Source organism: Triturus cristatus, chromosome 1_1, assembly GCF_964204655.1.
Source record: "Triturus cristatus chromosome 1_1, aTriCri1.1, whole genome shotgun sequence".
Taxonomy (NCBI): domain Eukaryota; kingdom Metazoa; phylum Chordata; class Amphibia; order Caudata; family Salamandridae; genus Triturus; species Triturus cristatus.
The window spans coordinates 23,207,100-23,222,269 of record NC_140579.1 but is presented as its reverse complement, the minus strand read 5'-3'; the positions used below and the strand labels follow the sequence as shown (position 1 = coordinate 23,222,269).

The 15,170-nt window shown below is 42.3% G+C and overlaps 1 protein-coding gene across 3 annotated transcripts in view; it reads right to left on the bottom strand.

Moving 5' to 3' along the window:
• LOC146869194 (RAD52 motif-containing protein 1-like) overlaps positions 1 to 14,470 on the bottom strand; it is a 113,296-nt gene extending 98,826 nt beyond the window's left edge. Inside the window, exons 1-3 of one of the 3 annotated variants that reach the window (XM_085643071.1) lie at positions 14,291 to 14,433; positions 6,569 to 6,662; positions 2,081 to 2,260 (exon numbers count right to left, since the gene is read on the bottom strand). In XM_085643071.1, coding sequence (XP_085499197.1) covers positions 2,081 to 2,260; positions 6,569 to 6,662; positions 14,291 to 14,292 — 276 coding nt within the window. In that variant the 5' untranslated portion in view covers positions 14,293 to 14,433. Of the gene's footprint in view, positions 1 to 2,080; positions 2,261 to 6,568; positions 6,663 to 14,290 lie in introns of all 3 variants that reach the window. The other 2 variants (XM_085643080.1, XM_085643069.1) reach the window with 2 other exon arrangements.
• Positions 14,471 to 15,170: the final 700 nt, after the last annotated feature.

Sequence of the window (15,170 nt, the reverse complement as noted above, 5' to 3'; positions counted from 1 at the left end):
AGCAAAAGGTGAATTTTGCCAGGTCGAATTTGAAGTTTAAAGGCTGCACATGAAGGCTGCAGTGTCAGGCCTACAGTAATGTTTTCACTTGTCACTTTAGAGGTGGCACAAGGAGTGCTGCAGTTCACTGGTGACATTCAGCTTACAGGCTCTGGATACAGAGAGTACCTTCTACTTGTGACTCACAGGTAAGTTAAATATGCCTATCAGGAATAAGCCAACTCTACATGTTTTCAGGGTGTAAAATACACACACTGGGCACAAGATGGCAGCATCCCATTATTAAAAAAAGTCAATATACCAGGTGCATCAGTCCAAACATTGAGGGGGGCAACATGCAAAAAAGTGTCCTTTCCCAACAGGAGTGGTGTCAAAAAGATGGTTAACCAAGTGTCCAGATGAACAGGTAGTTCGTTGAGGATCCTCTAAATTTAAGATAGTCATTTTACAGTCTCCGATACCATGGTGGTGAATATATGATGACAGTGAACACTAAAGGGAGAATCCTTCGTTCTCTTGCATATAAAAAGCAGAATTGTTAATAGGTCCAGGTTGGCAACCTGAGCTTTCTGGTTAAATGGAATGGGAGAAGCAATTTAGCAAAACAGTTGGAAGAGAAACATGAAACACCTTGCATACAAGGCTGAGTTTTTCTTTTACTCCAAGCAAGTGGGGGGGGGGGCTTAAGTTATGGGCTTGCGTCACATAAGCCAAAACAAAAAGCAGGCTGCACAATTTTCGACTCCAGACTTTTGCTTAGATGGACAATTGAGAGTTTACAGTCACAGAACATTCCCAAGTTACTTGTTTGTTCCACCAGGAATGGGAGGGAAGTGTCCAGTTCCTCTGGCCAGGATTGACAGAGGAGGGAAGGGCTGACACAGCCCAGAAGAAGATTTCAGTTTTATTGCTGTTTCGGTAGAGCCAATTATGTATCATTCAGCAATGCGTTTGTGAAAGGCAGCAGGACAGTAGGCTTGAGGTGGAACTTTGAGTCCTCCGCATAGATCAGATATCCAATTTCATAGTCCTTATTAGTATACTGCTGGATAGGAAGGACATACAATGAAAGGCTCTTGTTGTGTCTTGTGTAGAATGATATCAGCTGTTATGCTCTGTTGTAGATGTGGAACTATTAGTGCTCTGTTGTGAAAATGTTTTTCTTCTGAATGTTATCAGCATTGCTCACTGTTTGGGTGGTGCCACTGGCTTCCCTCAGTGAGTTCAGAATAAACTTCTACATTTAAGGATTATTACGATGGCGGTCGGAGGCTTTCAGATCGCCATAATCGGTTTCAATTCTGATCGGCTGATTATGAATCAGCTGGTCAGAATTGAAATCAGGCAGTCATTCCAGCTGGCTTCCGACGGGCTCAAGAAGCCCGTCAGCCAGTCGGAGGTCAGCCCGTAATCCCAAAAGGTGGTCAATCCACCCTTGGGATTACAATGCACGGTCTCTGGCAGGGTTGCCATCCTGGCTTTTCCGACATGGAAACCCTGTCGGAAAGCGTGTTCAGGGGCCCCTAGCAGGGCCCCCTTGTGTGCACGGCCTCCGGTTGGGGGCCGAGGGGGCACCTATGGTGCCACCCTGTTTATCCCTGAACCCCGTGGCAGGCACCTTAAGGTGCCTGCCACGGGATGCAGGGAGTAACACCACCTCCAATTTCCCTATGGGAGCATGTACTACGGCCGATTTACGGCTATGACACATGCTCCCAAAGGAAAATGTTGGGAGTGCGACCGGACAGTGTTAAGTCGCATCCAAATCAAGCGGTCGGGACAGGAGACTATAGGTCGGTCGGTCCTGTTTACGAGACGGTGTCGGGCAAAGGCAATTCCGCCATACATTTTAATCGACCTCTTAGGATCAGCAAATTGTCTTCGTTTAACAGCTGTGCACTTCAATACCAACAAACATTTTGGAGTGTGTGACATTCTAAGATGAAGATAAAGAGGAAAAAAGTGTTCAACATATACTCAGATTACAGGTTCTGGAGCTAGAGAACACATAGGCTAGCATTAAATTAATGCTGATAAATACATTAACAGAGAAAGGATATTTTGAACATGTTATCTCCACCTTTAATGGCAAGTCCTGGAAAAGCACGTTCTTATCATATGCTCTCTGTGCCCGGCTTGCATCTCTGGAAGAATAGAACTTTACAATTGCATAGAATCCAGGCTCTGCAACTACGGTGTTTTTGCAAACTTTGACTGAGTAAAGAAGCCCAAACTCTGAAAATGTCTTCATCAAGAGAATCTGTAAAAAAGTTAAAACAGAGCAGACCTCAGAAAAAAGTGCAATGTAGGTTAAACACAACAAATTACTCTTAGAGCAACTCCTGTACCAATAGTCCTTGGATCCCACCATTCCTTCACACGCAGAGTAGTCTTTCTGCAGTACGTAAAATAAACCAGTAATTTGTCATAATAAATGGGAAAAGCCTGTAATTTAAACACAAAAACAACTTATCAGACTCTCAGGGCTCAGTAGAGTATCAAAACAAATAATCCCTCCATATGGCATCAGTGCCACTGACAAAATCCTCAATCTGCTCTCTGAGATACTCAAGAGCACCAAGAAGTCATGCAATGGTCGACACTGTAGTATAAAAAAGTGCATAATATAAACAAAGGATTGAAACGTTTTTGACTATCCACGAAACAAAAGGAGGCATTGCAGAAGCCAGTAGGAAAGATGGGAGGTTCTTCACCCACACATACCAGATACACCACGCCACGCAGAGCAATGCATGCGCGCTGCGCTAGGCTCGACCTACAAAGCACAAGCTGCATAACAACATCTAACTTTCTGCCAAATTTGGCTAGCGGTTCAGGCTGTAGGTTCGATAACATGTTCTAATGGGAATTAACATACCAAACACTCCCTTTTTTCGCGCCTCTATTTCTCAGTCCCCACTGCATGCATCACCACCAAACTTTCCATGACAATCAGAACCTACTTTGACACTTTTTGGGGGCAATTTCAAGAAGATTGGTCAAACGACGCCAAACGATGGATGAGTTCATAGATGAGAGGCACTATCTCCAACAGAGAAGGGCCAAAAATACTTATCAGGTAAGCTAATGCACATGGTGCACAAACAGAGCAGAACAGAAGCAAGAAAAGAACTGTTATCAATAAGTATTGTGGCAAAAGCGACTCCGAGGGACTTGAACCTATCTGTGTGTGAGAGAGCCTGCTGACACCCAGAGCATAGAGCATGTAGTAGTGGTGGTGGTTTGACAAGAGAGGCATGATGAATATAGAGACTGCAGATCCAGGTTAATAAGAAGCATCATGCATAGATTTCTATTTGTTTCCATCAAGGAACAAAAAATGTCCTTAGTCTGCCAGTTCTGATCAAAAGTATGCTATGAAAAGCAAAAACTAAAATGCTACCAATTATGATTCCATGTTCAGCAACAGGGTGCTGGTTCTGGTGCCAACATTCATGATAAGGGGCAGAATCCTTTGATAGTGTCTCTTTTGTCTGTGGTCAGATGTTCTGTGGTGCACGTTTACTTGTTATAAATAAGTCAAATACATATGAAAGTTTGTTCAATACTGCTATGTGTTATACAAATCAGAGAACTTAGACCTACTTTGACTAGAACTTGTCTAGGCTGTTTAGTTACATTAAAAATACTGCAACAGCTCCTCAGAAGTGTCTGTAAAATTTAAATTTTAGCCTGAATTTTTGCAGTCACTGGGCATAATTTGCCTCTATGCTGAAAACTCCACTAGAACATGTATCTCATGTGTCAATTGAAATAAGCAGCTGACTGGATGCCTCGAGCAAGTATGTGTGTAAAGTGCAATAACTTTGGTCACTCCTGGCGTGCAATGCCTATTGAGCTAAAATGGCTTCAGACCCCCACATGCCCCTCCCACCTTCATTGTGTGTCCTACCCCACATACCCATTGTGTGTCTTAGTCTGGGCTGATGCAGCTTCTAGGACACACACAATTCTTCATTTGATGAATGCTGGACTGCTCTGGAGATGGGGCCTGAGCGACATCCTTGTACAAAGTACTTTGCAGTTCTTGGGAAATGTACCCTTTTAGGTTATGAATGCTCAGGTGGTCAATGTAATCACTGCTGATGTCTGTGTGTCTAACTGGTCACAGAATTGAATTCTGGTTGGTGAACTGGGAAATAGATGTATTTATAGTGCTATGAGATCCCATCCTGCAACTGAAAGCACTGTGAATATATGCAAGTATTTACAAATTGAATTACACACAGTAGAATATGGGCTGATGGAAAATGTAAAAAGAGATTTAGGCTCAGATTTACTAACACTTTGCACTGTATTTCCGACACAAAAGAGACGCAAACCAAGTGTAAAATGTTCTGGGATTTACTTTCCAAAGCAAATCACGATCTTTGATGGAAAGCTGCCTAACGTAAAGCAAAGTAGCACTATGCACCAAGCAGGGCACACCATGGGTGGTCCGATGCAAACACCCATGGTAAAGTAAGGTAATTTTTATTTGTGCATGATTAATTAAAACCTTTACAAAAGGATTGGAACATTGCTAAAAATTATTAAAAGTTCATTTTGTACGACTTTCTAACACTTAAGAATTTGCTTAATGTCAGTTTATAATCATCATTGCAATTAAAATTTCAGATGCTTCAGGGAGCTGTCGCGGAGCGGTTCGGTCTAGCGTTTATTGATCCACATTCGGCTTGCTCTTGTGTCTTTCTGCTACTAATTTAAAAAACTTTGTGACCAGAGAGTTCAATTTTGTTTTGGTTGGGTTAAAACACAGTTTGACCGCATGTTCTAACACCATTAAGTACGTTTACAAGGATTTCGTGGGTCTGCTATATGATCAGCACATCCATTCATAGTCATATTTTCAAAATTGATAAAGACATACTATTTTTTTGTGGGTGCTCCCATGGTGTCACACTACCCACCCACCAGGGTGTGTTTACACTAGAGCTGACCTACAGCCTAGAACAATGTATTCAACAGATACACAGAAGCACACCTCGTCGTAGCTATTATCCAAACCATAAACAGTCAGTCTTTAAATAAAATTAGTAGCTCTTCCTTCAGTGGAGTATAATCGAAAATTCCCTTTTTTTGTCTAAGACTCTTGAATCAGATTCTTCTTAATAGCTTTATTCCATTTCAAAATCAATAGTGAGCAGCAGCAGCCGACGTACGTTTCGCCCCCTCTGGGCTTTCTCAAGGCTTTAAGCGAATGGACGCCGATTATTCATAGGCTTCAAATTGTAGTTGCATCACTTCTGTAGTAAAGTTGTCTGTACAAATGTACAAGTCATACTGTCACTCCGACTGTTCATGAGTTTAACCACTTGGAAGGCGCAAACAGCACACAGTGTGCTGTTGGCGTTCATAGGAAGCAGAGACTACAATATGACGGAGATAAGACGTATCAAAGTCTAAACTTAAGTAAAAAGTGACTCTGTAAAGCATTCCTTGGATAGGAATAATATGCGCCTTCCAAGTGGTTAAACTCATGAACAGTCGGAGTGACAGTATGACTTGTACATTTGTACAGACAACTTGACTACAGAAGTGATGCAACTACAAGTTAAGTTGTATCTCAGGTCCTTTAATTTGGGGCAGATGCAAATTACATGTATGATATCTTCTTTGCCAGCTTTGCACAAGCGACACTGTTGAGGGCTGTTTTTTCTTTCCCAAGGCGGCAAGTGAGGGGCAGCTGGAATTACCCCAAGGCGTAATTTTAAAAACTTTTCTTTCATCTTTTGGTTCATTCCAATGCGAAGGTACTCTAGAGGTTGCAGTGTTACATAATCGCCAAGTATGATCCAGCCATGCGCTCTTTTAGATAAGGTCTCCTTGTCCTCAATGGAGGCGATAATTTGTGCTGATTTTTTCGCGACTTTAAAAAAAAAAAAAAAAATGATCAGTAGGGGTACCCCAGAGTTCTGACAGTCCCCCAGGCCATGGATTTTGCCGCAAATCTGTATCTACTAGCATTGGTGGGCAGGGATTTGAGCCAAAAAAGTACACCTCTTCAAGGCATACACAACAGTGAAGCAATTTTAAACAGTTGCCACATTTTTCCAACTTTGCATGTGTGCAGTACTGTACAGCACACGTACTATGTGGGAAACATAATAAAGAAGTACAAAACCTACAACTGACATTATGCATACACCCTTGCAGTATTGTAAAATGGTGTGCGCATGGCGCAAGGCAGCTTAAAGTGTGCCAGGGAGAGAGAAATACAGTGGAATATCTTAATAGATATGGCGCTTTTCTGCTCTCTTCTTTATGCTATGCAGTGCAGCAACTTCAGATAATGTGCTGCATCGTGTGAAAAGTTATCAAATCTGTCTTTAAATGTTTACGTGCGTAAAAAATAAATATTTTAAGTAAAATACAATCAGACTGTAGCGAGTGCAAGTGCTTTCTTTATAAGTTTCCATTAGAAGAGTGCACGCCAGAGCTCAGCGGAAACACCCTGGCACTATTACCCTTAAAAAAGAATAAATCTTTGTCACCATGAACCATCAATTCAAGCCATATACTGGCAGCCAACCCACATTGCATTTACCTTTCTTTCCGGTAGCAGGCGCCCTGGCAAGAAGGCTGGTTTCTTCTTCCTCTGTCTAGTCTCCCTTAGTTTCAAAGAACAGAAGAACCCTTCCCTGTCAACAAGAGGCACCAAAAGGTTGGCATAATCTATTCTTGAAAATGTGTTTAACAAAAAAGTTGGGGAACATTTACTCTAAAAACAAACAACCATTGGCAAAGCCAATAGGTCTCGCTTCTGGAACTTAATGGTTTGTCAATACCTTTTAGCCACGATCTAGTAGCCGCGACCTAAAAACACCTTGCAGTGGGTCTGGTGGCTACTACTGTAAAGAACAACTGACAAATGAGATTGGAGCACAATAAAGACTATTCAGCCTTAAGTTGTATATGGATGTATTTGGGTGTTACACTAGTGCTAATAAAGAAAGACCTCTGTCCAGACACTGTTACCATGTTCAAAAATGACAAGCTATTGAATTCATTTAATCACAATTATGCAGAAAAATGTGCATTGTATTGCTGTATAATTTAGTAAATCCCGCCGCATAATTTGGCCCACTCTTGCCGTATTGACTCAACCTGCCAATAAGCTACACGTTAATGCTGACAGACTGGCTTAATGTTCTCCACTGAAATAGGCAGTGATCTGCAGGTTACAAATTCAAACTGCAGGAAGTTCTATTCAGCCTTCCATTCTTCTGGTAGGTATATATTATTCATTATTATGGGCAACAATAACACCTGTTATTTACATGCTTTGAAACAGCAGAAGTGAGGTATGAAGCACTGGGGGGCAAGACTGCAAGCTAGAAAGATTTGTGAAGTTGTGAGAGGGTAGTATCATCACCAAGTGAGTACACTGCAGTATTACAACGTACATCAACCTTAATGAGCAAAGTAACTGAAAAAGCAACACAACTCTGCACATCGAAAATTTGCACCCCATATTTTACTAGTTTATATGCAAATTTAAAGCCGCAGTGGAGTACTGTGTGCATCCAGCCTGTTACAAGGGAATAAAATGACAGCTGTACAAAGGTGGCAGGTAGCTGGCTGATAATTTATGTGATATCATCTTCAAAAGTTCACCCCCCAGCTATAATAACCTAAGTGATATCTGAACACTGCCTCCACAGTGCTGAGTGCTGCCACATGTCTCGAACAATGCCACGTGATTTCATACAGCTGCTGAAACAATTTTTATTTGTCCCATGCTGTATGCCGAGGTCTGGGTTTTTCTTTGCATTCATGTACTTGTATACTTCGAATATGAATTTAAATACAAAAATGGCGTTTGATTAGTTTTTTGCATCTAGAGTGCTTAGTGGGTCAACGTTAGTATTAAGCACTATGCAAGGGGGGTGAATGTGAAGTCCATGAAGTGTGGAAGCTGGTCAGTCACTTTGGGTCGTGCAGGATTTACTCAAATACAAAACTGCGTTTTTCCCCCCTTCTAAAGTTGGCCAGTCTTGAGTAAGTAAGGCAGTTCATTATGCCTCACACACTAAGATTTCAAGACATGGCTGCAGTCCCTAGTGGTTGCCTGCATGCCAGACCTACTATATATCATGCATTCGTTTGTCTGTATTTAAACAAAAACTTGCTCTCATGCCGTGGAATACCCAAGCACCCACCTCCAAGGAGCTGACAAGTTGCAACAACAAAATGTACACATGCTACTGATGTTCAATCTGAATGGAGTACTCGTGAGATGCCTTTTGTCAGTGAGCAAAATGTGTTGTCCGGTCGATTGTGAGAAGCGAACTGTGAACAACAACAGAGACTCCTTCAAGTTAGGGAAGACCCAGGCAATCGGACTGGCAGCATTCAAAAACAGAATTTCATTAATTCCTGAAGCAGATATCAGGAGTAATTATAATGTAGAATCAAAACAGAGCTGAGGATTAAGCAGCCACCAGCAGGTCTGGAAGGAGCCAGGGACGTTATTCTAAGCCGGCGGCTGGTAAAACAAGTAGGGACAGGCCTCTGTATCTGCATCTCTTTTTTTAGTTTTATATATGAGCGCCAGTTACATTACACATTCATGTTTTTTTAATGCATGGGAGATTAAGGGATTTGCCCAGAATCACATGATGTGAGCCGAGGCTCAAACCGGGGTCCAGTTCCAAAGTCAGCTGCTCTGGCAGCATGTGTATCAGTTCACTGACCTGTTACAGATCTGCTACAACCCCCTCTTCAAAGCATATAGCCCATGCTTCCAGAACGATCTCTATGACGTCACGGGTTGCTAAATATTTGCTTTCCAGGGTGCATTTGTCTATTGCAGTACTGCTGAACATTTATCAGGGATTTAGTGTAATTTTGAACGCTTTAGTGGCAGAAATGATGCGGTATGGTGTTTAATCACATCAACTAAAGCACATGGAGGAAGAGCTCACGATAATAACGGAGAAAGCGCTCGCGATAATAACGGAGGAGCGGGTTTATACGCTCTCTGTACAGAGTCAAAAATAACACTTCCAAGCTCCATCCTGACTTTTGGCTGCGAGGGATTAACAAACACAAACAAGGACTGACCTGGGGAGGGTGCAGACACAAACAACCACATGCAAGAAGCTATGAAAAAAATAGTCCCCCATAACAAACACCGACACGTAAACATACCAGTAATTGGAAAGTGCTCTGTGGGAGGAAACAATACAGAAAAAGGAGGGGCAAAGATGAAACATTAACCAATATAAAGTCAGTATTTTTGAAGGACAATCAAAGGGACAAAGAAAAAGGCAATGTTTGGGCTGTAAGTGGATACAACATGTCTCAAAGGGACAGCGCATACAATTCTGCCTTTAACAAAATACCAATCTGTATGAAGGTAAACATACACAAGACTTTGCAAGCACCACATAAATGTCAATAATTCAGGCATTCCAATTTGTCTCTTATTGTTATTAATATCTCTTTTATTTCAAATTCTATTTCTCAGGAATCCAACCAAAGGATAGTTCCAACCAGTTTCCAATTTCACTAATCTGCCCGTTTCAAAAAGACTATTCCTCCTCCCAAAAAGTTTGACAGTTTGACCTCTTTATTCTGTGACAAGATCTAGAGATCAAGGACACTCATGACTGTATTGCCCAATTATGGGTTTCATTCTGTCTAGTGAAGAACAATTACAAGCTTTTGCTGTTTTTGTCACTCAAACAACACATCTCCCAATGATTAAGGAAGAGGAGATGGTTTACTCCTTGATAAATTACCTAAAGTCAGCTTTTCAAAGGATGTATGTCAGTCAAGAAAATAACTCTGGTCCACCTGCTTTTATCTTCATCTTTGAAAACAGCTTTCATCTGTCACTGTCCCTAATGGATAGGAGAACACCGTCACCAACCCCTTTTAGAGAAGTCAAACTTGGGCCATAAGGCAGAAGCTAACAGTGGGTTAATTTTTTTCTTTTGCCAGCAGGCACTAAAATTGGTGAGACATTCTGGCTCATCAACTTTCTAAACATCTTGAGGAGCAACAATTATTAGATGCAAGCCAAATGAGTTTCAAGCCTGGTTTAGACACCGAGACTGCCCCTGTAGCTGTACTGAATGACATCAGACAAGATTACAATAATGACATTTCTACTTGCCTCACTCTGTTGTTGCACTTGTGTCGTCCTATTATCTCAAAATGAGGATCTTGAAGAAAAAAACTCTTTTTACTCTGTGCCACATTAAAGTTTGTTATTAATTCTACTAACATTCCTAGATTGAACTATGCCAACAGTAGCGGCTGCTACCGGACCCGGGTGGTGAGGCGAGAGGGGAGAAGTGGGGTTTGCAAAAAAGAAAAACTAAAACAAAAAAAACACTTAAACGGCCTACGCCTCTCCTTCGTCCTCCGTCCCTCCGACCTCTTCCTGCCTTCGAAGCAAGCAGCAGGGAGCACACGCCCTCGCCGCCTCCCCATACCCAATCACAACGCGATGATCCGACAGGGACTGGGAGGGTTTGCATGTTCCTCACCAGGCTGTGTAATGTAGCCTGGTGGGGGACATGCACAGTGCGCAGGACTGCTTGGGGTGGCCCGAGAGGACCGACCAAGCAGTCTGCGCGCATCAGGAATGAAAACCACTCCTCTCCCTACTCCGCCAGCCCCGCCCGAGAGACACTGAAGTATAAAGGAAAAATAAAATGATAACAATAGTTATTATCATTTTATTTTTCCTTTCTTTCGGTGAGGTGATGCTCCTCTGCCTTAGCAGAGGAGCCGCCACTGTCTGCCAATGTTTGCTATTGGCCTTCTTGCGTCCGTTGTCTACAAGCTTCAAGGCGTTCAAAATACAGCAGCTTAATTTGTCATGAAATTCCCTAGCTTTTGTTACTTACTCTATTTAGAATGCACTCCATCTTGACTTGAGCAAAATACAGGAACATTCAATTTTTAGGAACTTTCTTCAAATTCATGCATATTTATTGATTATCTTCATATAATTTCTGATATTAGCTCAGTGCCAAGACGTCAAAGGGTGTTTGTTGCCCTTTATAGGTAACAAACTCATATTTGCATATGGTGGTGACAGCTAAAATAAAGCCATTTTGGCTTTAAAAATCGCGTCTCCCGTCTGTTAGTGTGCTTGAAAAAGAGTAATTATCTTTAGAATTTAGTTATGATTGCAGAATGAGAAGATGCCCAAATAAACTCCACCTGCTATATGCATACTGAATCATATTTATAATTGTCCTTAAAACGCTTTCTGAAGGCTTTTTTTGCATAGAGATTTGCAACTGTGGGCTACTTTTTAGGTTGAAGATACTGGTCTGGGTTTGGGCTTGAACTTGGAAAGCTTTGGGCTGGGTCTCAAGATATGGCAACTCGGTTCGGGTCTAGTGGCGCCCCTGTCTGGTATATAGGCAAGCATTTTGCATACTCGGGCTTGTAATTTCGCCTTTAAAACTTTAACAAAAGCTCAAAAAAGCCAGCAGCAATGCGTTGCTGGCCAAAAAGTCGGGGCTAGTTGCAAGACGTTGTCACACACTAAATGTGACACTTGGCAGCATTAGGGTGACCAACTGGCATAGGTGCAAATTCAGGACAGTGAGTGTAAAAATTCAGGACAAGGGGTCAAAATTCAGGACAAAAATCAGGACAGAAGGTCAAAATTCAGGACAGAAATTTGGGACAAAAGGTACGTTTTCCGACACATCAGAGGAGGTCGTACAATAGTGTATAAGTAAGTAAATAGACAACCAAAATAAGTACACATCAAAATAAATTTATATTAAGTTGAGAGAATCGAGCACCTCACCGTTTTGGTATGTGCACAGCTTTGAGCAACTGTGCAGGTCTTTTTGTGGTATGTCATATGATATTTTGTTTACAGTTTGGGGTTCCTTTGAAGTGTTGTCCCACCCACACTGCAGGGGATGCAGAGGCCTTCAGCCTTCTTTACACCCCTTCACCAAAGACCTCCCTCTGCACAGATTCCCTCACTAGCAACCGCACATGGTGCCCCTCTTCTCTATATAGACCCTCGCTCATGTGTATGTCATTTATTTTACAGTGCTGCTCAGCCCAATGTAGGGTGTTGAGCGCTTTAGCTCACACGCTTATTGTTCAGAGACAATGACTCATAAGTATGTAAATCAATATATAGGATATGTTAAGACAAGGAGGGCTACAAGATGTAGGAGTCACACGGCTTACATACTTGGTAGGTACTATATGCAGGGCCACTGGAATTATGCAGCAGGGAGGGCCAAATTATGCTGCAGGGTTGACTAAATTTTTTGGCAAGAAAAGGGAATTTATGCACATTTTAACACTTTCTGGTCATAGGTTGCACCTCATTAGTACCCGTATAACACCCAAATATAGTAATATGCAAAGGAAGGTGACCAATCAACCTTTACAAAGGGCCTTTATTGTTATTTTCTAACCATTTGAGGTAGACACTGTTTTTAAATTAGATTCTTCAGATATATTCAGATAATGATGGATTATGTGGCACATGCGGCAAATCCATAATCATGCGAAAACTGTTGAAGCCGCACAAACGCATAATTCCAGTGACCCCGAAATACAAACTGAGGATATAACACACAACATATGAAATAAAAATGAAATACCAGCATTTGTAAAGTGCACACAGCTACCTCCGGAGAGGTGTCCCAGCGCTGGGGGCCATCGAGAAGATTAGGCGAGCTATTGCCCAGTGTCACAAGGTGCTGGGCTAACCTGCCGCCGGCATCGGGGTTCGAACCATGTGACCCCGTGTTCCGTAGGGAGCTGCCCTGGCCACTGCACCACACCTCTTCCCTAACAGTGGTTAGGGTGGTCTTTACAATTATTATACAAATGAATACTTTGCTCTGCATGTTACACGTTGTGATTTACAAGAAGCGCATTATGCCTCTATGATTCTTTATGATGAGTCAAAACCGGGATTAGTGAAAACTCCGATCTCTCCAAGAGATACATTAATCAGCAGAAGTAAATAGACATTTTTATTATGGCCCGAAAATTGCAGGCACGCAAAGCACTCAGAAGTCTTTCAAAATGTAACTTAGTCCTCCATTACAGCTCCTCCACAAAAGCAGCACGCTGTGCCCTAAGGCCTTTGCAAAGGACAGCACACCACATGCTGTAACTACACAAGGGCCGATTGCAAGGGAGTAGCCAGAAAAATGAAATACCCCTGCCACATATGGCATAAAATAAAGTAGCAAAGTTAGCTATCCTGGTCTTTCCTTTTGAAGTCTGAAAAATTTACCCCTGATGAAAATTTGCAAAATTATGCTTTTTACAGCAGGAAAGAAACTTGGTCAAAAATTGCCTTTACCTATATTGACGGTTGTCTTTTATTCTTTCCGTCTTTTCATTTTCTTTCTTTCATTATCTCCTTCTTTTTATCCACTTTTGTTCTCTACTTTCTTATTTACATCCTCCATTTATTTTTCTTTCCATCTTTCTGTCAGTGCATCCTTTCATTCCGTCTCTCATTCTCGCTCTATTCTTTAAATTCATATTTCATTTTCTTTTCACATTTCCATATTCCACATTAACATTAATTTTGTGTTTCTTTTTTCCATCTTTCCAATGTTAAATCTAAATCTTTCTCTATCTTTCCAGCTTTCTTTCATTATTTGCATTCTATTCTTCCTTCGCTTTCTCTCTCCATTTACCTTGAGCTTCTTTTTGATTTACCACTATCATAATTTCTCTTTCTGTCACCGCTTCTGGCTACTTCGGCACCCTCTGCCCCTCTACACCCCCCTCCATCCCCCACACACACACACAGCTGCACCACAGTTTTTATTCTTGCTTTATTTCTTTGTTTGTTGATCTGTCCTGTGCTAATTAGGAGGGGCCATGAAACACTTTGACGCCCGGGTGCTTCCCTACACCTTTGGCCCATTGTCATTCTTTAGGTGATAATCAGCCACATCAGAATGACAGTGGCCCTGTAAAAATCCGGAGCGTGGTCAGGGGAGGGGCTGCTGCAGCCTCAGAGAAGTGCGAGCTGGCTCCGATGGTCACAGGGGGACGGCACAGCTTGCTGCCGTCCCCAAAATTACAAACAGGTGTCCGTGAAAGAAGTGCTCACGGACAAGGGGCCCAAATAACGGGCAGTCCGTGAAATTTACGGACGGTTGGTCACCCTACTCGTAAACTAAAAACAAAGAGTACATGACACAAAATACTTAGTTAAAAGCACTCTCTATAAGACCCTGCAGCAGTGTTGTTTTCTTTCAACGTGCCTTTCCCATTTCCACATATTTCCGCCGTTACTTACATACGTTTCTTCCTCTGACAGACTAGCAGTAATATTCCACACAAACAGAGTTTTAATGTTGTCGGTGGGCACTTTGAACTCTATGATCTCTGCAGAGATGTCCATTGCCAGAGTGCCCGAGCAGCACGCGCGGCGAAACTCCTATAACGTGCCACCAAGCGGGGACTAAACAAAGAACAAGCTCGATATCCTCAAAAAAGATTTCCCAACACACTTGGCCTCTACAAACCGCGCCCACCTAACGAAAGCGACTGGTAAACAAGAAATACAATATACCTGCACCAGTGTGAGCCTTACGTCAACAAGCACTGGTAAAGCCAATAGGTCGGATCCTGTAGAACTATTGATTTTGCTAATGTTTTAGCTACGTTTCACAACTGCGCGGCTGCAGTTGTTCAACATGGCCGAAAGGAAAGAAAATAAAAGTTTTATGACGCGGTCAGGGGTGGCCCCATCATAGCGCTTTCTATTAATTTACTTTCAGCCATGTTGCATTGTGCAACATAACAAAACAAACAACAAAGTAAACAGATCTCGTATAGGCCAGATCTATTGAGTTTGCCAATTATTAGGTCTCGGACTAGGCAGCGCATGCGCTGTCTCGTCAGAGAGATGCTGTGTACAGTACAGTGAGGAAAGCTCCGCCTATCTTTTTGATTGGCCAAATTCCTAAATGCTGCAATCTAATTGGTTTTCCTCAGCTTAATCCCGCCTCCTGACTGTGGTGTAGCGGTCTAGTCTGCGACGCACACTGCGTGTGACGTCAGCGGACATCCGGTAGCGGCCATGTTTTCGTATCGGCATTAGCGTGCCGAATTCAATCCAGTACGGAGCTCCGCTCCGGCGCTCCCAATGTATGAATACAATAAACGGTGATTCC